This window comes from Macaca mulatta, chromosome 7, assembly GCF_049350105.2.
Source record: "Macaca mulatta isolate MMU2019108-1 chromosome 7, T2T-MMU8v2.0, whole genome shotgun sequence".
Lineage (NCBI taxonomy): Eukaryota > Metazoa > Chordata > Mammalia > Primates > Cercopithecidae > Macaca > Macaca mulatta.
In genome coordinates, this window is record NC_133412.1 from 153,990,327 (window position 1) to 154,017,814 (window position 27,488).

Sequence of the window (27,488 nt, forward strand, 5' to 3'; positions counted from 1 at the left end):
ATTTTCTTTCTCATTTATGAATGTCATACATGTCAATTAAATCTTCTGTGGCCTAATAAAAATATTAATGTTTAATATCAAAGTAAAAGATAATTGGATACAATAAGTACAAGTAATGTTCACATTTTATTATTTGCTTTACAGAAATATCTATAGCTTCATGTTTAAGAAGATAGCCTTAACTGGGCGGGTGTGGTAGTTCACGCCTGTAATTCCAGCACTTTGGGAGGCCAAGGCTGGTGGATCACCTGAGGTCAGGAGTTCAAGATCAGCCTGGTCAACATGGTGAAACCCTGTCTCTACTAAAAATACAAAAATTAGCTGGGCGTGGTGGCACATGCCTGTAATCCCAGCTACTCAGAAGGCTGAGGCAGGAAAATTGCTTGAACCCACGACACGGAGGTTGCAGTGAGCAGAGATCGCGCCATTGCACTCCAGTCTCGGGGGACAAGAGCAAGACTTTGTCTCAAAAAAAAAAAAACAAAGAAGAAGAAGAAGAAGATAGCCTTAACTATTTAACAAATGGTGTCAGCACAGTGTCTGGCACAGAGAACACAATAAACCCCTGTTACTGGATATCAAGATGTCACTATCAATAAATAGGCTTCAAGGTCTAAGGTCTACTATGAAAAAAGCACTATAACAGGCATTTGTCATTACAAACATAAAGAAAGAGAAGCCATATGTATTTGTGAACATATTACCAAAAAAGGCAATACAAAATAATGATAGGTAACATTGAGTATCTACTAAGTGCAAGATATTTGACCCTATAATATGCACCTTCTATATCTTATCTTACTTTATCTTCTCAATGAACCAACTTATAACTGGGGACATGAACTCTTAGAGAGGAAAGAGCTTACATAACTTATCCAAGGTCATATATTAGAAATTTGCAATGACTTCCAATGTGAACCTATACCTGTCTTGATCCAAAGCCCATCATCATCATGCTCTAAAACTGAATTAATACTCAGACCAAGTGTTATGGAAAGAGACAGACTAAAATAAGTGCAGTGCAGAACTAATCTATTTACCTGAGCTCTTGAATTATCAAAAACTGGCCTGTGAGAATGATATATCTTTAATTCAGACACTTTCCTAATTGTTTTATAATTGTAGTGTACGTCTGTCCTTCATTGTCAAACACATACATTAACTAAAGTGGAATAAGTAACAAATAAATAAGTAACAAGTACAATGACTTGAAAAAGAAAAATGTAACTAAAAATAACATCAACATTCCCAGGACTTTTCTCAAACTCATTTATTACATATCTATATTCTAATCTATTCCATAGCACTGCTACTCTTTACATACAATGGCTGAAAATCTCATCAGCAATATTTCAGGAATCAATAAATGACTAAATGGAATTATTTCTTTTTTGAAAACATTTTACATACTTATTCCACACTCTGTCAGAACTATAAACTATAAAGCAAAGAATAAATTTTATCTTTACCACACCCCTGGGTGGTTTCTTGAGTATGTTTCTTGAGTGCTATGTTCTTGAGCACTCATTTTTTTCACAGGTTTATAGCAATAAAACAGAAGTTACTAATGAAAAGAGGCCCACAATGAAAAAAATGTAGACTCTTAAAAAATTAATAAAATTTCCTTTCTTTTAGATTTATTTTCCACCCAAGACTTGGATTAAATTCATCTTTCTCTAGGGGAAGAAGTGTAAACTACCACAGTCACTCCATGTCTGAAAGCCTATAAAAAATTGGATACTTTTTGGAATATTTTGGAAGGATAATTTGTGACTCATAAAGAAATAAAATATTTAAGCAATCTGCTATCTGCAGATCATGTATTTGCCTGCAATTGCCCATTAAAAAGTGTGCATATATACACATGTATGTGTGTGCATATATGTGTGTGTGTGTGTGTATATATATATATCTTACAACATGATCCAAATGTTTCCATTTTACCTTCCCACATGATTGAAAACAAACCATCCTGTTACAAATATTTAAATACAGAATACATATTCCATTGCTAATATATACTTCTTTGAGATAAAAACTATGATCTTCAAGGCTCCATATTCATTAAATAAATGCAAATATGACAAGTCTTAAATTTAAAAGCAGCATTAGACAGGAAAAAAAATAAGTCAGAATTATCACAGGCCCTACAATAGCTCTAAAAGAGTTAGTTTTCCCCCTAAAGCCAATTATTTCTCATATTAGACTCATAGTCCTTTCAAACTAATACTTGAACTTAAATAAAAACTGTAAATGGGAATACACATTGTAAAAATTCCATCAACTCTACCAAATTCTATTAGTTAAAATATTTCCATTAAAGACAAATTCTATAAACGACTTGACTGCAAGAGAATAACAGTTATATTTTCTTTTAAACACAATTTAAGATAGAAGAAAAGGCAGAAAGAGTACGAAAAAAGAGGGGAACATAGTAGTATGAGAAAGGAAGGTCATTCTAGAGGAGGAAAAAGACAAATGTCAAAATCAATAGTAGAAACTTCTGAAAAGTAAAAATCATTTCAGCATAATATCAAAATGTGAGTGCCATCATATCACCCAACGCAGTAAATAGAGGGGTAAATGATGCTAAACTGTAACGTATTATGGTTACACATATCAAAGCAACGTAACGCTCTCTGTATGTAAAATGGCAGCATAACCTACAGTTGACAGAAGTGCTTACCTGCAAGAAATTCAGAGCATCCATGATCACTTCTGTTTTTATTTATCATTTTACTATGACTCTAAATTGGGTAGCAGTATTCCATTTGTTAAAATAGAAAAACTACATTAAATATAGTTGGTTTAAATAGGGAAGGCAGATAACATAGTGGTTATTAATTTAGGTTCCAGTGTTAGACTCCATAGGTTTGAAGTCCTAGTTTAGCATTTAACCAGATGTACAGCCAAGGGCAAGTTACTTAAACCGTCCAAACCTCCTTTTCTCTTAAGTGGGTTTAATCAGAGTAACTAAAAGATAGGGTTGTTTCAGAGGATAATGGAGAGACTAAAGCACCATGCATACTACATACAGTACCTATACTAGAGAACTCAATAAATGTTAGCTGGTAATATACTAACAACAACAAAAATAGCCTGTGATAGTGAAAACTCAAATTCCAGGCCTCTTGAATCCAAGAGATACCTCTCTTATAAGGCTTTTTTCTTTTTTTTTTTTTAACAGAGTGGGACACGGCAATTCAATGAAAGAACACCATTCATTCTCTCACCACAACTGTGCAACAGATCCAGTGCCTTGTTCTAAAAAATGCAAAATGTTATTTTGTTTTATAGAATTTTACATAATAATAATCTGACTACCATACATTAAAATCCTACTATAATTATATATTAGGAAACTAACTGAAAATATAAGGCACAATGAGAATTCATAATTACTTTTAATTTCTCCATTGAGTCCTTGGAGAATGTTTTACAGGCTGCATCAATTTCCTTTCCTATCACACCAAGAATGGATTCCTGTTCAGTCTCCAAGCAAAGAAGTTGATCCTTGAGCTGCAATCTGGCCTCTTCGGTCCTCCTTAAGTGCTCTTCTTCAATGCTTATATGTTTTTCCTAAGGCATTGACAAGAAATTAAACAACGTGATTACTATTAAGTGGAGGCAAGAAATACTTATAATATCTGTTCAACCAACAAGCAGTGGATTAGAAAAGAAATCTGATTCCATCAGTCCCCTTACTTTACCAAAATAAAACACTTTAATCTACTCATTAACTGAGGTAAAATTGTATAGTTCCATCGTAGGGCAGTTTGGGAACTGGTGAGCAGATATTTGGCAAACAAAATTATAATTCCCTAACCGAAAGAAAAAAATAAGTAGAAAAAAGAACCTTTTCCCATTTTAATAACATATTCTCACTAATGAATGAGAGTAAAAACTGGTATCAGACACTGACTTCAAGCTTTCGCTGAACATTAATAAAACACCAGAAAATATAAACTGCTAAATATGATGCTAGTTTCTTCAATTGAGGAAAAAAATAAGTGTTACCACCTTTATCTCATCAAAATATAGTTTCAGAAAAATTCTAAGTTTTCAAATGCAATTATACCACATAAATGCTTCTGAGTCATGAAAATTTGATAAGAGAAAGATGAAGGTACTTTTCATCTTGTCATTGTATACTTAATGAAAAGGGGTTTCTAAGGAGCCCTTTAAGAGATTACAAGGACTTGGGGACCCACTCTAGGCAAAAACAATTCTAAATCATTATGATTATACAGTTACATTACTAGAGAAATTGCAAATCATAGGGCTTGTAATAAAATAACAAAATCACTAGAACTATATGTCTAAATGCTGGACCAAATCCATGATGGCTAACTATAACACCTTCAGTCATCACACTGTAACCTAATCATCTTCAACTGGCCTACTAAATACAACAAAACCAGGAAAATTATGTGAGCAACAAACCCAACCTGAATTGAAAAAAAAAATAACAAGGAGATCCACTCATTAAGAATTAATGATTTAAGCTAGAACGATATTTTACTAAAAGAAACATACATGATATTTCCTTTCAATTCAACTTACTTTAAAAACAAATGAAACATCCTCTGCCAGAAAGGACAGACCCTTTCATAATCTATCTTCTGCACTTCTCTCTTGCCTCACCTTCCTCCTTTCCACCCTCTCGGAATTTGATTACTTACAGCATCTTAAATCCACCTACATATGTCTCCCCGGACCACATCTGACTTGTACAACCCTGCTTGAAGTTGTGCTACTTCAAAATGGGGCTAGTAGCCAAGAGACATTTATCTCGAGGAGTTCATCTTAGTCCATCATCCTGGTCTGGATCTCAGCTTTTTAAAACTAGGAACTGGAATTTCTTTTTGGTACTCAAGAGTGGTACTTTCAGCAGCAGAGTAACATTAAGCTCACAAGAGATTAATGTGTATGAACTAGAAAGCCACTAAACGACATTCATTTACGATGAGAACCATAACTACCATATGAATCGGAATGTCCATGTCAGCATAACCAGTACCTGTTCTCCCTACAGACAGATCTAGATGGGAAAGCAAACTATAATCAGACTATAGGTTAATGAATAGGAAATTAGAGCAAGGGGAGTTTGTTTTATGAAACAATGTTTAAATGGCATCCTGCTAATGGAAGTCCAGCATGTTCACCACACATCAGGAATTTACAAACCACAGTAACAGGATCTCCATTCTTCTAGGTAGTGTTTGCATGAGGGTACTGAGATGCATCTCCCTAACTTTCTTGTTTTTCTACATTGAGTTTCTGTCCAAACTCTCCCTACCAATTGATATTAATATATCATTTCTTCAGATTTATTAATATTTTCCCAAGTCTTGCTCGCATCTAGGAGTTTTCTGAAAAATTAACATCCCAGCTCTGAAGAGTATTTGATAATTGTATCATTGACTCATTAGAAAGCAACATTATTACTAAGTCTCTAGGTGATATTTGCCTCCCTACTGTTCCTATGTATCTACTACCTATACCTTCTTATCCTTCAAAAGTTATCCTTTAAGATGCTGCGTCCTTTCTTCCTGAACTCCCAAAGCAAATCATTCCCCTAGTATATTAGGTATATCATAATTTTTAATTTTTTTCAAATTGTAATATAATTATTTGCTTGTGCACCTATCTCCCCAAATAAACTGCTAACTTCAGGGGTCCACAAAGCATGCTTGTAATCATCTTTAAACTCTTCCACTTTGCTGAATAAATGATTTAAACATTTTTTGAAGACTCAAATTCAATACGTTAAAGATGATTTCATCAATTACCATGCACAGCTTATAACCTTGGAGGCTACTGAGGTGCGCTAGGAGGTTTCTCCCCACACATACATAGGGCCTCCTGATGGTGCAGTATTTTCACAGTCTGAAAGTAATAAAGAAAATAAATACCCTATCAGGGTATTAGAAGACTGCCCATATTTTAAGCAATTCAGAATAATGTTATAACTGATCTTTCTTTTCTCACTTCCCTCAAAGCCAACTCTCTTTTATCCACTACTACTTTTCTGTGGTCTCCATTACTGGTCTCTTATTAATAAGAAGACAAAACTATTTCAATCTTTTGATATTCCTGAGAATGTTGATATTGTCAGAAAAACCTCTGTAAGTTCAGTCTCTTTAGAAAACATAGAAAATTTCATTATCCACTTCACTATCCTCTGTGGGACAGTTGTATGCTATGTCCAAGCTCCCTTTGAAGTAAAAGCTGTAGGACTATGAGCTCACATGGATCTTAAAGATCAGTAAATTCAACTACTTGCTCCTTCAGGGTTCCCTTTTTTGGCATTTTTGACAGTTGAGTCATCCAACCACTAAATGAACACAAGTGTCCAGGAACAGAGTACCTGACAAAGCTGTAAACTTTCTCCATCAGTGTCCAAGCTATATGCAACAATTAAAGTAAAGAAACAGATCCTCCTCCCCCACTAAGGCTTCTAAACTTCCAGGTTAAGATTTCTGCTCTTTTCCCCTGTTTTTTATTTGATTAGGTTTCAGATGCATAGTGGTCTCCATTGTCTGCATGTACTCCAATACCCTAAATCCAAGAGTTAAGTAAGCTCTTCCATACCATACTTCAGCAGTTATAATTTCATTCATTCATTTGTTCGTTCATTCATTCATTCCCTCATCCAACAAATACTTACATAAGTCCTACTCCAGACAAGACATTCTCAGCCGGGCACGGTGGCTCAGCACTTTGGGAGGCCAAGGCGGGCAGATCGCAAGGTTAGGAGATTGAGACCACCCTGGCTAACACAGTGAAACCCCGTCTCTACTAAAAATACAAAAAATTAGTCGGGCGTGGTGGCTGTAGTCCCACCTACTCGGGAGGCTGAGGCAGGAGAATGGTGTGACCCCAAAAGCTGTAGTCCTACAACTTTTACTACAAAGAGAGCTTGGACATAGCATACAACTGTCCCACAAAGGACAGTGTAGTGGATAATGAAACTTCCTATGTTTTCTAAAGAGACTGAACTTACGGAGCTTGCAGTGAGCTGAGATCGCGCCACTGCAATCCAGCCTGGGTGACAGAGCAAGACTCTGTCTCAAAAAAAAAAAAAAAAAGACATGCTCGTCTCCACTAGAGATGGAGTAAGTGATTGCTTCTCAGCCTTTTGGCTAAGATCAAGTGTGGAGATAGAGTAAATGACACAGACAGGTAAGCTCCTGCTCTCATAGAGTCAACAAATACTTGCACGAAATGTCATTACTTTTGCCCCATTCGTCTGGTTTGGGCATATTTATTTGAACACTAATTATGGTACCCAATGAATTAGCGCTTTCTCCCAGTTTCATCTTTTAGAAACAGATGTGCTGACTAAGCAAACACAGCTAATTCTGGGGGAAGGTTGGGGCTGGAAATTGGCCGAAGTTAATCCAAGCATCCTGTTAGATTTAGAGGCATTCAAATAAGAAAGGGAAGATGATAACATTTAGGCACTATTAAGGCTATTCCCTGGTCTTCTAGTCAATTCAGAGGGGTCAATATCCCCTGATTCTACAAGATTAACAAAAGACTACCAAATTTCTAGAAAACCAGAGGCAAAATGTGGTATTTTCGAGAATGATTAGAAATATGGAAGACACAATCTAACTTCAATGATTCAGGGTGAATGGACACAGATGCCTGGAGCCAGGGAATGTAGGTTAACTTCTTTTGGAGGGTAGCGAGGACGACAAATAAAGCCGACTACAGCAGTCTATGAGATCCAAGAAGAAAGATATCCTAGATAATGGCTGAGTTTGAGAAAGAACCTCAGAGAATAAACCAACCCCTAATTTTACATTTTAGATAACCAAAGCTCAGACAGACTACATAACTTGACTAAAGTGAAAGAACTTATTAAATACAAGCCCATAACCTGATCCCCTGACTAGTATTCTCTCTTAAAATGCCAGAAAGGTCAAGGCCTTAACAAGAGAATTTAGAAAAGCAACGTGAAAAATTCAGAAAAGTTTTCAGCAGGTTATGTGAGGACTAATGACCTAAGGTAGAAAGGAGAAATCAAAAATTAAATTCTGAATGAGCCTTATTATAAATGAAAATATATGACATACTGACATATTCAGAATAGACCACAAAATCAAAAGCACACTGAACGTGCATAATATCCCAAACTTTTAAAAGGGCTATCCATCTGCGCTGAAGAAGTACCTGTGTACACAGAAAATCTGCTTTAGTCCAATTTACAAAAGTGTGCTAATCACGCACTGAACAAGGTATACTTCCATCATCAAGACAGGAAAGGTTTTATGAAGCTTCTATTTTAGGACAAGAAAGTCTCATATTGTTGACACTTAAGTATAAAGAAAACATAAAATAAAACTGCTGACAATCTCATGATAAACACACACACACACTCTGTTGACTGGTTTGATGAACTGTCCTATAATTCAAAAGATAAGAAATGCTGTTGTAATTATAGATTTATGTTTCAGCATGCTCGTTACAACTCAGTGCATTCACTTTCCTAGAGGCTTTAAAGATTATAAGGAGACAGATCTTATCAGAAATATAAAAGTTTCAATAACACAAGAGCATGTCCAAAATAGTAGCTCTTTGGTAAAAGGTTATGAGATTCCTTCAATGTCTTAAGAGTTCCAGAAATGCCACTTTATTTACAATATGGCTATTACATGAAGTAAAAACGGTTCATCAAACACCTTAAACAGAATATTACGTTAAATAAAGTACACTGACGTGACTAAATAAATCATTAATTTACAAAGGTAATAGTTTTCCTTCACTGAAAACTAACTTGAGTCAACAAGTGTGACAATATTTCAGTCCCAAGGGCCATCTTTACATACATCAACAAAGGGTAGGGGGAGAGAGGATAAAAGGTAGAGAAAGAGAGAAATCAAATAATATTAAAGGTTGAAATAAAAACTAATGCAATTTAAGCAAAGTTACTGGAAATACAGCTTGTTGAAACTACCAACACGCACACATCCCTTAAAGAGTTTTGAGGAAGAATATTTTCATAACTCAAGATAACTGTTATGTCTAAGCTTTAAATCCAGGACACTAGCATTACAAGGGAAATTATGAAACTATCCTGAACAAAAATTGGATCTGTCTGGAAGCCATTTATCTGACTCTCTAAAGAAGGTTCACATTCTTACACCATCAGTTGACTCAGCTGCAAAGAAGTTAGGATACGGCATGAAATATCAACCAGGGCAGAAACTACAAGGGCAACTAAAAAAGAAGATATCTGCAATGGATACTATAGGAAACTTGGAAATAATTTAAGCTGGAAAATTACCACACAGCAGTTTCAACTGTCTTACAAAATGGCCAAAATAAGAAAAAATAACACATCAAGTACTGGTCACACAATCACTTTTTTCAAGCTTATTTCTTACAATTAGATTTTTACCTATGGAGAGCTCCTTAAACTCAAAATGTGTCTATATATGAAATATCGAGACTGATATCAAAAAATAAACAAGGCAAAGCAAAAATAACTCTAAAATCAAGAGTTCAGATGAGTTTGAAAAATCTCCATGGATTTACCCTACATATATCATTTGCCCTCTGGGAAACCAACTCTCCTCAGGAATATACAGGAAAAGGAAGGTGAATTCCTAACTCATTATAAAAGTCTAACACACCCCTCCTTCCTCACCCACACTGTTGTTGTAACAATGAAAGATTACCTGAGTTCTTGCACAGGAATATTAGGTGCCCCTTCTCTGTGCTACCATAAGAAGTCATGATTAATAGTGCATTAAGAGCATGCGAGAGCCTTAGTAAAACAATAGAGCTAATAGAAAAAAGGAATGGCAAATGGAATCACTGGCTGTATGACTGATGCAGGTTAATACTTGGGTATGAAAGGCTTTGCAATCTATAACCTCTTTTAAAAATGTCTGCTCTGCCACTCACTACTCTACGTGTCTTCTATGCCTCTCCTCATCAGACTGTGAGTACCTCTAATGTGAAGATCTTATTCTTCTTTATTTAAATATCCTGGCCCCTATGAGACTGTCTCACATAGCAGTCATTTGATTAATCTTGCTGAAACATAAATAAGCTTTTATGTTCTACTCACTGACAAGCATTTTTTGAGCATATTAAATGTGTCAAGCATACAACCAACAATACAACAATTTTTTAAAATCACAGTGTTCAAAAAATGTAATCTCTGAACTCAAATAACTTCTTGTGCTACAATAAGTTAGTTTTCTTTTGTTGCCACAGTTAATTATTTAATTCATTGAGGACAATCATCTTGTCAGTATCAGGCTATTGTAACTATCAAGACAAGATGATAGCACAATAATGAGAACCCTGGAAGTGGTAAGAAGTATTCAGATGCAGAATCAATTTTAAAGTACAGTCAGTAAGATTGGCTGATGAACTAAATATGGGTCCATGTGTGAGAGAATGAGCTGGTTCTTACATGTATTTAACAAGCAAAGGAACACGGTGACTTCTACTCCAAGATTGGTTTCTAAAACAAAAATGCTACCATTTTGTGGGTTAGATACACTCTCTTCCTTCTCCTCTGATAAGCAGAGGATTGTTTTATACTATTTCCTCCAAAAGAGGGGAAGAAGTTATGATTAATAGCGTGTTAAGAGTATGCAAGAGCCTTAGTAAAACAATAGAGCTAATAGAAAAAAGGGATGGCATATTGAAACACTGGCTTTAAGATTTGAAGCAGGTTAAAATTTGGGTGTGAAGGACTTTCTAATCTATAACCTGGTCTTAGGCAGGCTTACAAAGGTTTGTTTCCATTAACCAGAATCAAAAAATTGGAAATTCTAATTCAAACTTTTAACCATATTTAAAGAAATTATTCTGCCTCAGGCTTTTCAGTATCTTTTTCTAGGAAAGTATTGAGCAATACAAAGATGATTAACAGCATAATCAAAACGTGTTAGGATATGTATTGGATACACTCCTAGAAATTAATATTCAAAGTTGAAATAACAAATACCTTCTAAATGATACTTTATGCATTCATTAAGTTTTATTCTTATTACATATTTCTCTCAAGACAAATGCCTGGAAATAGAAATAACATCCATAATTTTAAAATCAGCCACTTTTGATGCATTTCTATTTCTGAAATGAAATATGGACAAGGGAACAAACAACTAGAGTTTCAAATTATGCACTTGGAATGAACATTGTTTAATTTTCAAAAGAAAAAAATTATTCATCTTAAGAGAAATGTTTATAAGGTTACAGTATCTTTAATAACCACCAAGATTTCTTCCTCTCCTCTTTTTTTTTTTTCTTAAAGGATACTGAAGCTTGCATTTATTCTTATGAAAGAATATTTTGTAAACTTTGAAATGAATGTCCAAACAAAATAACCTGTATATAACAAGCACCTCCTAGGTATTTTTTCTAAAATTCATTGAATATTGCTCGTTCAACATTAAACAACAAAATGAATTGAGTCAATAACCAATTTAAATGCTGATTAAAGAAAAACTCAATGAAAACAAACCCAGACATTCACTTTATATTCCCTTTTAGGATCAACAAAGGCCAGCTAAGACTGCTGAACTGCAAGCAAAGCACTGAAACAGATGTGATACAGAACTTTCATGTTGCCTATTCCATTGGCTTTTTACACCTCAACCAATGGTATACACCATTATTTAGCCTACGGGGATCACTCACAACTTTTTGGAAGTAAATGAAATCAAGCTAATAGTAAAGTATTTTAATGGAAAGTGCAGAACATGTTTGCTTTCTCCTCTAGAACCTTGTAGTTATCAACCCCACAGTGAGTTAAGGATTTAATGGCAGGCCTCTCAATCAAGTCCAAGTCAGGGGTGGGTACAATTGGCAAACTTTGACTTTACTCCTGGAATTCACTTAAAATCAACCTCTTTGATTGTAAATAGTTGGTAGTAAAGTCACTGCCCATTGAATAATTTCAAAATGGCTTCATCATAGCTGTGTTTTAATTCAGAAAGTAGAAACTGGAAGTACTTCTATCCACCTTTATTTTTTTCCCTTCTTTTTGCCACAGCTGCACATATAAATGCATCCTCTCCCTTCCCATTGTATATTCACTTCATTTCTGCATTCCAAACTGTTTTCTTAACATCTGACATTATGTTTCATAAATGGGAAGCACTCTGTTATTTCAGCCTATTCTCTGGAAAAGTCAAGGACTACTCTGAGCTTAATGGCTACATGTGATTCAATTAAACATACTTTAAATGAAAACTCCTACAAATGTATCATTTGCCTTCAACCATTTTATTATTTTTATTATTGTTTTTATTAAGAAGATGGGAATCTAACAGGAAATTACTCATAACATCCTAGTTAGTGTTTACTTAGAGTATCTGGTTTAAATTTGCTTCTAAATTAATGTGTGGTAACTAGAACTTTATTCTACTCACACAACTTAAAATAGCTGTAGTACCAAAAAAAAAAAAAAAAAAAAAAGACCACAATCTGCCTAAAAATGGCCTAAAGTGTAAACATTAAAGTAAATGCTAGGAGTCAACAGCTAATTTGCTTCTATTTTTCTGATTTCTCTAGAAAAATCCGAAGTCAGAAAATTCTGTCTGCTACCAACAAATACCTCTTAGCCAAAAATGTGACAATGTGACTTTGCAAAGTAGTGAATACTTCATAGAACAGACATCTGACAATTATATATATTTTTCCCCATCATCAAAAAATAGCAATCCTAAACAGATGGTTAAATTAGAACTGAAACACAAAGTTTAAAAACACTGATTCACTTTTTCCTCTCACAGATATCTTTTATGTGGAAAGTTCAGGTTTTAATTAGATTTTTCTAACAAAATCATTGATGACTCATATTCCAAAATTTGTCAGACTAAAAAATAAAAGAGAATATGGTAATTTGTTGAATGCAATAACCCTAAATTTAAATTTAATGCTAAGAGTTCAATGAAAAGACACAAATGAGAGTCATTTTGCTGGCAATAAATAAAGGAGAAGAATACAAGGATGGTACGCTTATATCCTGTTTCTACCATGTTTCTATGCAGTGTTGAATAAGTCACTATATTCTCTCAACTTCTGTTTCTACCATCTGTAAAAATGGGCACCATAAGTATGCTTGCAAATGTGAATTATAATTAACATTTTTTAAAAGATTCATATGTTGTATAAGAAAATGATTTCAAGTGTTTTTATCCAACATAATGATAGCTTTAAAATGTGACTAGGTGTCACTTTATAGATGACTTAAATAAACCTTTTCATGGGAAGGAACAAAAATGCATTTCTATGCATCCTGATCTATTCAACACAAGTTCCTACAAATTGCTATAGCCTTAGATGTCTCATAATTTGTGGTCCTAAAGTATCTCTTAATTGTTTCATTGAAGTTTTTCTCATCTTCTGAAAGAATTAACAGCAGAAAATAAGGTCCTCTAAAGAGAACTAAACATAGCTATTGAAATAAGTATTAAATGAGATAGCTGAGTGTCTCCAATTAACATTGGCCAGAAACAGTTCTTACTGATTCTGATCAATGGAAAGAATGGGACTGGTAACCCTGAGTCCTATTTCCATTTCTACCCAAGGATAGCTGGGAGCTCTTGGGTAAGTCAGTTAACTCTTTGGGCCAGATCCTCATCTATAAAACAAGGTATTGGGAGCTGACCTTCTGTTTAAGATCATGTTTAAGCTGACCTTCTGTTTAAAATTCTTATAAACTTTAACACTGATACCAAATGTTTTTGGGAATTACTGATATGGACAGTACACAAGGAAATACAGGGTAGAAGAGGGCAGCCGCCTAGAAAAGGCCACACCCTCTAGGCTGGAAACCCATGGCCCTAAATGAGAACAAAAATTCCTGTTTTGGTGCCCAAAAGTTGCCTTTTGGCCCACCCATCCCTCTATCTGGTACCCATATAAACCCCAAACCCCTGGCTCCACGAGCGAAAAGAAGATGAACAGAAGGGCAGAAGAATGGTGTGACAGACAAAAGAGAAGGAGCATCTGAACATGGAGAGGAGTTACAACAGGGACGACTGGAGAGGAGATTGGCTGCTGGATGGTCAAATTCCAGGGGAAGATCATCTTCCCACCTCATCCCCCTTCCAGCTCCCCATGCATCCTGCTGACAGCCACCTCCACCACTCAATAAAACCCTGCATTCCTCCTACAAGTCCATGCGTGAATTGAGTCTTCCTGTATGCCAGACAGAACCTGGGTACCAAGAGAGCACTGAGCTGTTGAACACTTAAGTCATCTGCAGATGGCAGGGCTAAAAGAGTGCACTGTGACACCTGCCTTCTAGGGTCTCAGGAGTCACAGACACCCACCCCTGGATGCTGCTGTGGGGCTGGATCCCAGAGGTACTTGCCCCAACTCCTGCACCTGCCTGTCTGTGGGCTCCGCCTCCCGTTAAGAGGTTTCAGTGCGCATGGCAGCCCAACAGACAAGCCACACCCCTGTCACATGTCCTGCAAGGGGGGTCAGGGAACTCTCTCCTCTCATTAACAGCTTTGCCTCAGTAGTTCAATGCTACTGTGTAAACTCTGAGAAAAAGCTTGTTAAACAAAAGCTAATGCAAAGATTTTTCAGGGGCAGAAAACCTGAAAAACTCATGAAGAATCTTGCAACATTGTCAAGGCTAACTAACTAAAGGCATAAGACAGTATCTTTTGTAACAGAGGAAGCTCCATGTACGGAGGTGATTATGGGTGGATTAAAAGAGAAAAGTAAAATGAGGGTGGCAGGTATCTCAGACTTCCTCCAGGTTTGGGTACCTAGTAACAAGAAGCATATTCTCATAATTCTGCCAAGAATATCCAAGTAGAAGATATTCTCTATACCTATAATTTCTCAGATTCTTGTATATATAAAATGAAAACCATCAGTTGTTTCGGGAAGTCAGGGACCGCAAATAGAGGGACTGGCTGAAGTCATAGCAGAAGAACATAAATTGTGAAGACTTCATGGACATTTATTAGTTCCCCAAATTAATACTTTTATAATTTATTACGCCTGTCTTTACTGCAATCTCTGAACATAAATTGTGGAGATTTCATGGACACTTATCACTTCCCCAATCGATACCCTTGTGATTTCCTATGCCTGTCTTGTCTTTAATCTCTTAATCCCATCATCTTCATAAGATGAGGAGGATGTATGGCGTCTCAGGACCCTGTGATGATTGCGTTAACTGCACAAATTGTTTGTAGAGCATGTGTGCTTGAACCATATGAAATCTGGGCACCTTGAAAAAAGAACAGGATAACAGCAATGTTCAGGGAACAAGGGAGATAACCTTAAACTCTGACTGCCGGTGAGTCAGACGGAACAGAGCCATATTTCTCATCCTTCAAAAGCAAATAGGAGAAATATCGCTGAATTCTTTTTCTCAGCAAGAAACATCCCTGAGAAAGGGAATAAGCCTCTGAGGGTAGGCCTCTAAAATGGCCGCTTTGGGGGTGGCTGTCTTTTATGGTTGAAGACAAAGGGATAAAATAAGCCCCAGTCTCCCGTAGCGCTCCCAGGCTTATTGGGATGAGGAAATTCTCACCTAATAAATTTTGGTCAGATCTTGTCTGCTCTTAAACCCTGTCTCCTGATAAGATGTTATCAATGACAATGCATGCCCAAAACTTCGTTAGCAATTTTAATTTCACCCCGTCTTGTGGTCCTGTGATCTTGCCCTGCCTCCATTTGCTTTGTGATATTTTATTACCTTGAAGTATGTGATTTCTGTGACCCACACCCTATTCATGCACTCCCTCCCTTTTGAATATCGCTAATAAAAACTTGCTGGTTTTACATCACGGAAACTGCCAACATGTGACGTCTCCCCCAGACACCCAGCTTTAAAATTTCTCTCTCTTGTACTCTTTCCCTTTATTTCTCAGACCAACTGACACTTAGGGAAATAGAAAAGAACCCACATTGAATATCGGGGGTGGGGTTCCCCTGATAATCAGTAAAATTAAATTATTCCTTCACTAATACTGGAAAATAAATGTCTTTATGATGTTTATCTTAGACTTAGAAAAACAACATCATAATATTGCTATCATTTTCTTTTTTTCTCATTGTATATAAATTTTTCTCATTATATATAAATATATCTGCACAAAATATTGTGCATATTCTTTGATAAAACAGCCAAATTTATAAAACATAAGGATGAAGAAAACATATGTAGTATAAAAAGAATAATTTATAAAATAATGTCAATTTTCAGTATCAGCCATTTTAAAAATATACAAACATGTTCAAAATTAAAATCAATCTTTCTTTTAATATATCTACTACCAAACTACCTGACTTTACGAAGATAGCTGATGTCATTTATAAACTCATAACTATTTGCATACGAATTTTCTTTTAATTACATCAGGTGCAGATCTATATAGATCAGGCATTTAAAAAATTCATTATGTAAACTTAAATGCTGACTGGCTGAGCAAAAATGATGCAATTATGCAGTAACACTTGTTGATTTGCAGATTCCAGTGAAACTAATAAAAATATATTTCTGATAGAATAAACAGGTAAATGTCATGAAAATCACAAGATTAATATCAGTAAGATTCTTCTGAAACAAAAGAAGAATCAAATATTTCACTGTAAAATGTAAACAAAAGGAACAGTAAATTAATGATACTATGGATGGGAGAGTATTCTTTCTATAACATTTCAGGGTAGCTTTTTTGCCCCAGTTAGAAGCTCGTAATAAAGTACCAAGTGAATATATAAAAATCTGTGGTTTGCATAACACGTGTTCTCTTTTGTCCTGTAAAACTGAAAAATAACATTTGACAAAGCAAAATCAGATGTTGGAAAAAAAATGCATTTTAATACCACATATCACCACTGAATACATGAGGAAAATATGCTAAAGTCAGTTATTCTGTGGATATTTAGCAATGGCAGTGTTCTACCACTGATTAATGTTACCATTGGTGCTAATGATTTATATGAATTTTGATGCAGTTTCAATATTTCTTAGCTTACCAGGTAATAATTACATGACAAGAAACACAATCTAAAACCACACAGTCAAAATAATAGCAAGGCTTTAAAAAAAGGTTGTGGGTATTGGTAGCCTCAGTAACATCACACATTGACATTGGGGATAGGCATGTAAAAATATCACTTTGTTAAGCAAATTAGAAAGCCACCCCCCAACCCTCGCCTGCCCCTTTTGATTGTAGCAGAGCTGTCCCTTCAACCCATAGGGCCTCATTTATCAAATTCATGGCATTGCTTACGTTGTAATCTTCAGGCTACTAGTCATTGGGTTTTCCCTCATTGAAAACATATTTTTATTTTGTTTTCTTGCTTTTATCTGCCCCAGACTGGCCACCTTATACATGTGTGTATGTGTATCCATATTTCTTTACATATATACATATGTGTGTGTGTGTGTGTGTGTGTACACACATACCTCTTTGTCCATAATTTACTTATAAATTACCTACTATGTGTCAGGCTCTATGCATGGTCTTGGAGATGGAAATACGACCAAGGTGTAATTTGTCTCTTCAAATATCAAGCATAATTATAAAAGTGCCCACCTGTTTGGTTTGCTTAACACATGTGCCTTCAATATCACTTGCTGATGAACCTGCCAGCTCTTTTCACATGTGTGCCTCCTGTTTCAAATGATTCAACATAGTCTGGTTCTAAACTTCCAATCAGCAAAGTTCTGCGGCTTTATGATTAGGGAAATCATAGGCACAGTATTTTAATTACTAACACATCATTAGGCTGACTGCAGGCAGTCATTCCATATACACCAATTAGTTGACTGCTTGATTGAACCAGTAGTCAGCATATATTTGGAAACATAACAATAACAAAATAATGGCAGCTACCATTAACTGATATCTTATTAGATACCAGATGCCATGCCAAGCACTTTACATACATTCTCACACTTAATCCCAATAAAGGTATTATTATGCCCATTTAAATGATGATAAAACTGAGGCTTTGAGTTTTAAATAACTTGCCTAAAGCCACACAGATAGAAAAGAATTCAAAGTTTTGCCCATAATCATTATAGCTATACTACCTCTCAAAGAGAATGTCCCTATCTGAAGTTGGCTCAATACAACATAATTTTGATTCATAGCTAACTATAAATGGATCAACACAAACAGCTAAATTGACCTAAAGTACATAGCAGTCATGTATATGAAAAATAAATATTAAAGATTAGAAAGCATATAAACTACATATATAAGAGTGTGTGTGTGTGTGTGTGTGTGTATATTTAAGATTATATGCCATTTTAGGCTATAGAGACCATGTTTTCTCTGCATTAGCACCCATTGTCAGGACTTGACTATATAGTTTTAACAACTGAAAGAGATTTTATTTTTAAAAATCCACTATGTGTTAGCCAACAATAAACCTGTATCTTATCTCTGTCCTATCCTCAACATCCAGCACAATGCCTGCCACATAGCAGATGCTCAATACATAGCAATATTCAAATAAAATCATTAACTCTTCAAGCTCTGTTCTAAAGTGAATGCTCTACTTATATGAACGTGTGATAACACATGCACCTGAAATATAATAAATAGAATCTGTGAAGCAGCATTTATTCATTTATTTATTTATTTTTTTAATTTTTTGAGATGGAGTCTTGCTCTCTCGCCCAGGCTGGAATGCAGTGGCACAATCTCAGCTCAATGCAACCTCTGCCCCCCGGGTTCAAGTGATTTTCCTGCCTCAGCCACCTGAATAGCTGGGATTACAGGTGTTCGCCACCACACCCAGCTAATTTTTGTATTTTTAGCAGAGACAGGGCTTCACCACATTGGCCAGGCTGGTCTCGAACTCCTAACCTCAAGTGATCCACCCACCTCAGCCTCCCAAAGTGCTAGGATTAAAGGCATGGGCTACCATGCCCAGCTGACATTTTCAACATATCAAAATTTTCACCACTATTTCTTAAATGAAGCTATGGAAATATAAAATACATTAATGCAATCTTCTGGCTAACTTCATAATTTCATACAATAGAATATTATTATGAAAAAGGTGCAAAATTTAGCATTATCACCAGAGCAACTACAACCTGGCAATAGATACATTAAATACATGTGAACATTAGACACAATCAAAACAAAGCATGACATAGAACTAAATGACAGCTGTTTTCAAGACTGTAGGCCTAAATTTAGCAACATAAGCACATTTAATCATAAACTCCTAACTTACATTTTATTTCCTTGACTTTACCAATTACTAGAGAATTTATATATATTTAATTTTATATTTATATATAATTTTTAATACTATCTCTATATATTAATATATATTAATTATACATAATATATATTAATAGTAGCAACATTTTATACACAACAAAAAGCAGAAATGTAAGCAAAGCACTAAGAAAGTTTCTTCCTAGAAGTTTATGAGTAGTTTTATGACAGCCCACCCAGTGCTAATTCCTTTCATCATAGATTTTAGTAACCCTGATCAAGCACATACGTGCATTCATTTGGCCCATGTATATACTGTCTTATCCCATTAACCATATTTTGATGGTAACTTTTTACATTTGACTTCTATTACCTTCAATTTCAAATCCTTTTAGGAAGTGGGTGAAAGAGAAAAATTTAAATATTCTATTATCTATTCTTAGTTGACTTTTTGCCACAAGAGAACCTCAAAAGCAGTGACTTCTAAAAATATTTACTATTCTATCCAACACATGATATATGAAGCCACTCAATAATTTTACACATCTACTCAAAGGAAAGCAGTGAGCCTGGTGGAGATGTACCAAAGTTACAACCTTCTTACTATAAGAATTAATAGTTACAGTGTCTAGCACATAAGTGAACATTTAACCATCAGGTAATTTGAACCTTAGTTTTGTCACAGATCAAAAGCGATCAATAAAACCTAATTGCTACAGACTGAATGTGTGTACCCCAAAATTCATAGTTGACCTAATCTCCAATGTGATGATAACTGAGGGTGGGAGGTGATTTGGGAGGTGATTAGTTTATAAGGGTAGAACCCTTATGAATACGATTAATGCCCTTATAAAAGAGACCTCAGAGAGCTCTCTCTCCACTTCCGCTGTGAAGACACAGCAAGAAGAAGCATCTGTGAACCAGAAAGGAGGCCCTCACCAGACACTGATTCTGCCAGCACCTTGATCTTGGACTTCTCAGCCTCCAGAACCATGAGAAATAAATATTTGTTGTTTTTATTCTATCCAGTCTATAGCATTCTGTTATAGCGCCTCAAACAGACTAAGACACTAAGCCAAAGAGTTGTAGCAATTAAATGACCGGTAGACACAGGTAAACCAGTTGGCATAAATATCTGACTTATAGTAGATCCTCAGTAAACCATCCTTCCTTGTTTTTCTACTTCATTTCTAAATTTCTATTTTAAGACACAGAAAAAAATTAAAATCAAATTTTTACACTTCAAATGTATTAGAAGCTGAATGGGTGGCTGAAAGAATAAAAATCACAGCATTCTAATAAACTGCCTTTTTGGGGGGAGCACCAACACAACTTTCCTGTGAAAGACTACAATTATCATTTATTAATATATAAAATATGTTCTAGAGGAAATTAAAATTGAAATTAGAATTTGAAATTAGAATTCACTCATATTTTTACCCTTTCTTCTAGTTGATCCTTCAAACATTGATATTTTAGCTTCAGTTTTTTGTTCTCATTTTCATTCTGGGTTAATTCCTCTGTCAGTCTGTCACACTGTGATTTCAATTTATCCAGCTGACCACGATGAACTTTAGCCATATTCTTCTCTTCTAAACTTTCAGCCTGAGAAAAAGAGAAGGAAAAAAGAGAAAGTCCACTAGCCATAGCCAAAATACACCAAACACATTACACATTTTATCAGTGGAAAAACACTGCAAGATTTTAGCTCGTTCAAAGCATTCATATATAAAAATTAAAATAAACATAAGGGAAATGTTCTTTGCATTTATTCAATTGCTGATCAGTATTCACCAGCATTTATGAAGTGGTAGATACTGGACTAGATGCTAAAGATAACAGATATGAATAGTAAGAGAGTCAGATGCAATGATCTATTTGACAAGACTGAATGAGAAGTACTTATCAAAGGTGTAAGCTGGACATTTTGGAAATTCAAAGAAGAAATACCAGCTCTGCTGAGGGGAAGGAGTTATTAGAGAAGTATCCCAAAAAGGAAATACTATGAGATGTTACTAACTGATAAGTTCCCTTGTCTATAGACGGGGCTTAACATTCCTGTTTGACTTCACTCCTGGTTTCTATGAAATAATTGTGTACTTTTTATGTAAGTCATTATCAATACTACTCTTATGGGGCTAAAAAACATTATGAAGTATAACAACCAAGAAACTACAAACTTAATATGAAAAAGTTTACCAGTTATTTTTTCAACATCAGTAGTGTAGTAAAATATCTATTTATTGATCTTTATATAGGGTATAACCAGAATCAGCTTTTAAAAAATAAACTTTGGGAATAATCTATTCTATACAGGAAATTCAGTAAAGATTTGTCAGGTATGTGAACTTAAAGAATTTTGAAATAACAATAATGTAAACACTATGTGGCGGACACTGCTCTAAGACTTTTTGTATACAGGTTTTCCTCATTTCATCCTCGCAACAACCTGTGAGAATGAAATAAGGTATTATTATTGTACTGATTGCAATAATAATAAGAAAAAAAGCAAGCTAATCACTTTCCCAAAGATACACAGTGAGTAAATGCAGAGTCAGGATTTGAACCCAGGAATTCTTTCTAATGTCCATGCTTTCAACTACACCACACTGCCTCCCAAAAGGTACAATACCACTAGGTTTTAAAAACCAACTGGGTGAAACTAGGAAAACATGAAACACACCTACCAGTTGCTAACAGTCTGTAAGCAATCACATTTAATCTGTTTGAAATATATGTTTTAATGCCTAAAATATGTTTCTTTTATTTTTATAAGTTTATTATATGAGTTTAATTAGGTATATAGGAACACAATCAATGGAAACAATCTCCTGAAAGAAGTTTTGTGAGTTTTAGACAAAATCTATATTTTATTTACCTCACAAAATTTACCTAAGAGTTGATGCCACATTAAATTAACAAAGAAATTGATTTTTTATGAGCAATCCTATATTCACAGCCCAAAATAAATTTACAAAATAAAACCTCTCATCAGGAAAATTGTTCAATTACGATTTTAAGTTTCAGTAGAATGCTTTTACTTTTTTTTATGTCCTAACAAAAGCATAGGTAAACACAAAGAATTCCCCCTAAGGTCTGTAGTGTGCTGCAGCCAGCTCATAGACACTGTCAAAAGCCAACTGGCTCTTCTCTTCCCAACTTCACCCCTCTCCAATGATATCTCATTTGATAGCTTGAAATCAGCCAAGAAAGTGGTATTCAGAACTACCAAACTTGGCGAATGCTATAAATCAAGGGTTTTCCACCCACCGGAAGCTTGTTTTCAAATATTTATCAGCACACCAATGCTGAAGCCTGACTAACAACTTACTTATTGTTGTGGTTTTTATTACATTTATATTTCATTTCAGAATTTACAAACTGATGTTTGTGCACAACAACCCAGTGATATAGAAGGACATTACTATTCTTATTTTAACAGTGAGGCATAAAAAAGTGAAATAACTTGACCAAGATCAAATGGTCAGCAAATGGCAAAAACACAGAACTCCAATCCTGCATCTTTTGATTCCAAAAAAAGGCTCTACAAAATGATTTTGTTGAAATTGCAATGAGGTAATAGACCAATATCCTGAGAATATTAATAGCAGAGCATGTCATTAAAACATTTTAAATTTAAATTTAAAAATAGGTATGAGAGGGGTGATTCTAGATGGAGGAAAAAATAGAACTAAAGTGTACAGAGAAAAAAATATGGATGACTTATCAGAGCTTATTAGACTCAAAAATGTAGTAAGTTAAAATGAAGCTGAAAAACACAGAAATATAACATTTGTAGAGCTACTTGTCTAAAACTCCATTGTGTGCATAATTCAGTATATTACATCTCCTGTGATGGCCTTTGCTATCAACTCATTTTAATTAATATAAATAAGTAAAAAGTATGGATATATTAATAAAATAGCATGAGGTGGCGATTGTTCCTTAAGGGTAAATTGTTTGGTTTCAAAGGAAACTGCTGGGCTCACACAATCTCTGGCCATTCTTCCAATTCTAGAGCAACTTCAATACCACACATTAGGGAATAGCTTTAACACCCCTCCCAGATCTCAATCTTTCAAATTAAAAAAAAAAAAAAAAAAAGCCCAAAGGACTTAGAAGATCCACAGAATGCTTATAAATTCTAAATTCTTTACACTTAGGGAATTTAGTAAAGCTTTGTTATCATCTCACAACAAATGAACTCAAAGCACTTCCTCAAAAAAAATGAGGAAATCAATTTTCCCACATTACATGGAGAAATCCAAACGAAACAGATCATAGAGCAAGTCAGGAGCAAATGCTCTGATTTCTACCTTTTTCAACATTTCAACTTATATCCACCGAGTATCTTCTGTATGTCTGGAACATTATGCTAGACACCATAAGAGGATACAAAATGGCTTAGATCTAATGCCTGTCCTTCTAGAAACTTACGCACACTCAACAAACCAAAATACAAGGCAGCCTAAATGTGCTGTACCTGAGGCACCAATAAAGACCTATGGACACACAGTGGGCCAAGAGATTAGCCCCACCTCAGTTGAGATTTATTCCAACTTTAGTGGATCCATAAAAGAAGTAAAAAATTGGGCCTTAAAGGATTTGGCAGAATTCTTCTTCCTGCAGACTAGGAGGCCAATTCAGATAGAGAATGAGCAGTCAGAAGTATGCACAGTGATCTGTATTTGTACGGGGAATGTTGGAGAGCATAAAAAGGTAATGAATGAGCCGGACACAGTGGCTCGTGCCTGCAATCCCAGCACTTTGGGAGGCCGAGGCTGGTGGATTATGAGGTCAAGAGATGGAAACCATCCTGGCCAACACTGTGAAACCCCATCTCTACTAAAAATACAAAAAGTAGTTGGGCATGGTGGTGCACACCTGTAGTCCCAGCTACTTGGGAGGCTGAGGCAGGAAAATCGCTTGAACTTGTGAGGCAGAGGCTGCAGTGAGCTGAGACCACACCACTGCACTCCCGGCTGGTGAAGAGCAAGACTCCATCTCAAAAAAAAAAAAAAAAAAAAAGGAATGAATGTACATGAGTAAGGTAGAATCATTTTAAGGGGGGTGCTGGGCTGGGCTGGAGGGGAGACTTTATTACAGAGACAGTAAATAACTAACAAAGGTTTTTCAGTAGAAAGTGACACACTCAGATATATATTTTGGGAAAGGAAATTAGAGAGTATCTGGGGGAATAAAGGGAGGGGTTGTGGGTAGAGAAAGGAACTAGAGGGAAATAGGGAAATTACTTAGAAGTATGGCTAGGTTGCAAGTTAGCAGTCTGCATTCTGTTTTCTAGTACAACATGATATATTGTCCATATGCCAATGTATCCATGAGCAAAAGCAATTACTATTTCTCATTGAAGAATGCATATCTGAATGTGAGAATTATGGCCTTATAGAGATGACCTTGAACATGCTCTAACTGAAAAAATTATTACTAACTCCTGCCATTGTGTTATTATACAACCTAAATAATGGTGATAAGACATAAGTACTAATGAGAAGGAAGGTTCTAGTTTCAACAACAGTCTCAAGAAAACTGCAAGCTTCTTAAAACAAACCATTGCTCTATGCCATGCCAGTTTCTCCCAACAAATCATTACATGCTTGTCCTCATGCAAAAACCCTGCCTTCCTTTCACATCACACTATTTCTCATCAACCCCCTCTACCTTGCTGTCAACAGCTGACTGATCAGTCACCCTCTTCACTGTGGTTTTTGGCATGTGACCAATTAATGCCTTCACAATATCTTAAATATCCAAGTGTCCATCCCATAAGATAGCTTCAAAGTTATTTGACCTGTTCTTTCCCAACTACCTACACCAACATTACACAATAGCAACCACTGCATGACCACACCTTAGACCTTAACTCTGAAAACTTTTAGATTGCACTGCAATATAAGAATTCCTGACCAAATCAACAACCTCTGACTGCAGATTTTTATCCTTCAGCTTTCTCATTCCTTTGCCCACAATCTTTGTTCTTCAATGTTAGCCACATGGAAGTACTTTACATGCTCCTAGACTAGTCTCGTTCAGTTTGTACCAGTCTTCATACCAGTTTTCATCTTCACTGCTCCTAATTTCTTGCTGTACTGCTGTCCTATTCTACTTCAGAGAGAAGAAAGGCTATCAGTCAAGATTCACATCAATTTCCCCAGATCATCCCTACCAACTTACCCAGTCTTACTGGTTTCCTCCAAATCCTTCAGAGGAAGGAGACCTTGTCTCCTGTTGAATGCTATATACTCTTATTTTTTTATCAAATCCCCTCACATCTCCTCATGTACTTTCTCCATCAACCTCTGTGGAATGGAATGAAGGCTTTTTATACTTCTTCTTTCAGCTTGCCTGTCACATTTATCATTCTTGATTATAACTTTCTTAAAATGTCTTAGCTGGATTTCTAAGATATCATTCTCTTTTGGTTCTCCTCCTATCTGTCTGTCATATGGTCTTTTATTTTCATTTGCTAGGCCTTTTTAGTAAATTCTTTCCTTCAAACATTAGTGTTTGAGAGTCTCCTCCTCTTTTTATTATCTGCACAATCTCATCCAAATCCCATGACATCGACTACCACCCAAGAGTTAACTGGCTCCCAAATATTTCACTCCAATCTCAATTTCTCCCTCAACTCTTGACCCTACTAATTATTATGTACTAATTATGTGCTAATCTGTTCCACCTAGACTTTCTTGGTTAAGCTTAAAATTCCTCCCCCTAAGACAATATGCTAAAAAATAACAACAACAAAAACAAACTAGATTTGCCACTGTTCTCTTCAAATCTTCTATTCTGTCTGTATTCTCTATATTGGCAATAGCATCATTATCCACCTAATCACCCAAAGTCACTACCTACCCATCCTTGAGTCTAAACTTTTTTCCAGCCTAGCAAAGCAGTTAAGAACACAGTCAGTTAATTACCTGAGTTCAAATCCTTTCCCTACCACTCTCCTGCTCTAAGGCCGTGGGCAAATTACTTAACCTTCTGTATCCCAATTTCCTCATCGGGGAGAAAATAATACCACGCAATCTGCAGGGGGAGGTGGGTATTAAATGATTAACACTTGTAAAGTTCTTAGAGCAGTGACTGGCATAAAGTGTTGAAAAACTGTTTGCTGGTAGTATTGTTATTGTCATAGCCAGTCAATCACCATGTAATATATATTTTATTTTCTATAAGATCAGCTCTTCTTCTCCATATCCCTAATTCTACTTTTGTTTATATATTCATCAACTCTGAAAGATTATTATTCCATAGTTCATCAAAATTAAAATGTGTATCTTCCACATTTTACCATCTCTGACCTGGGAGTTCTTACACTTGATGACATATCATGGTTTCATAGGCAGGAGGCAGCATTTTTATTTCTTAGGATGACATGCATCTAGTAATAACAGCAATGATGCACCTGACAAGGTGTCTTAGGTTTAATGAAATATAGTAAGGGTCTCTTGCCTATTTTAGCCTCCATTCAGACCCACCAACCCCAATTGAAGACCCCAAATCTTCATGCCAGAAGGCTATCTAGGACTGGGGAAGAACTCATAGACTAGCTACATCATTTTACAGATGTCAGTTGTTTCAATATCATTTCATCTTGCATCATAAGCATTTTCAAAATAGTAGTTGCATTTCAAAGACTTTTGAAAAACATTATAATTATTAACCTTTGAAGATTTATCCATTCATTCATTCACCTATTCAATAGATATTTACAATGTTCCAAAAAACTGTTGTAGGCACTGGGAATATAGCTAGAAGCAAAACAGACTAAAATCCCTATCCTCAGAGAGTCTTCATTTCAATAAAGGGAGATTAAAAAATAAATAATATGGAATCTATATCATATGATAAGTGTTATGGAAAAAAAAAAAAAAAAAGACGGGAAGAGGAACAGATTTATCACACTCCTGACAATCATGTTATAAAACGATTGCCCTGCATGGTGATAATGCTAATAACATTAGACCTTAGAAACATTTCTTCAAATGCAAGATCCCAATTAGGCATTTACCCAGGCAACTTTGATTTGGAAAAGAAGGAGTAAATCTCAAAAGCCTTGGGTTTACACAGCCCATAAGCTAATCCACTTTAGTTACCATACTAATAAGGACTGTGGTTATAGCTCCTCTGGCCTTGACGAGTCTTTGCCTTTTATATTTTAGGAGGTCATAAATGTTGAATGAGGGCACGTTTCAGGTCCACGACTTACTGCCACCTCTGCCTTTCCTGAACTCCCCAAACAGCTAAACGTTCTTTATAAAGGGCTTCAATGCTCTG

At 35.5% G+C, this 27,488-nt stretch overlaps 1 protein-coding gene across 9 annotated transcripts in view; it reads right to left on the minus strand.

The window, feature by feature from the left end:
• CEP128 (centrosomal protein 128) overlaps positions 1-27,488 on the minus strand; it is a 457,806-nt gene that overhangs the window by 277,440 nt on the left and 152,878 nt on the right. For all 9 annotated transcript variants that reach the window (XM_077938779.1, XM_015144269.3, XM_077938780.1 and 6 more), the window contains 2 exons: positions 20,631-20,795; positions 3,403-3,579 (listed from right to left, as the gene is read on the minus strand). In XM_077938779.1, coding sequence (XP_077794905.1) covers positions 3,403-3,579; positions 20,631-20,795 — 342 coding nt within the window. The remainder of the gene's footprint in view (positions 1-3,402; positions 3,580-20,630; positions 20,796-27,488) is intronic.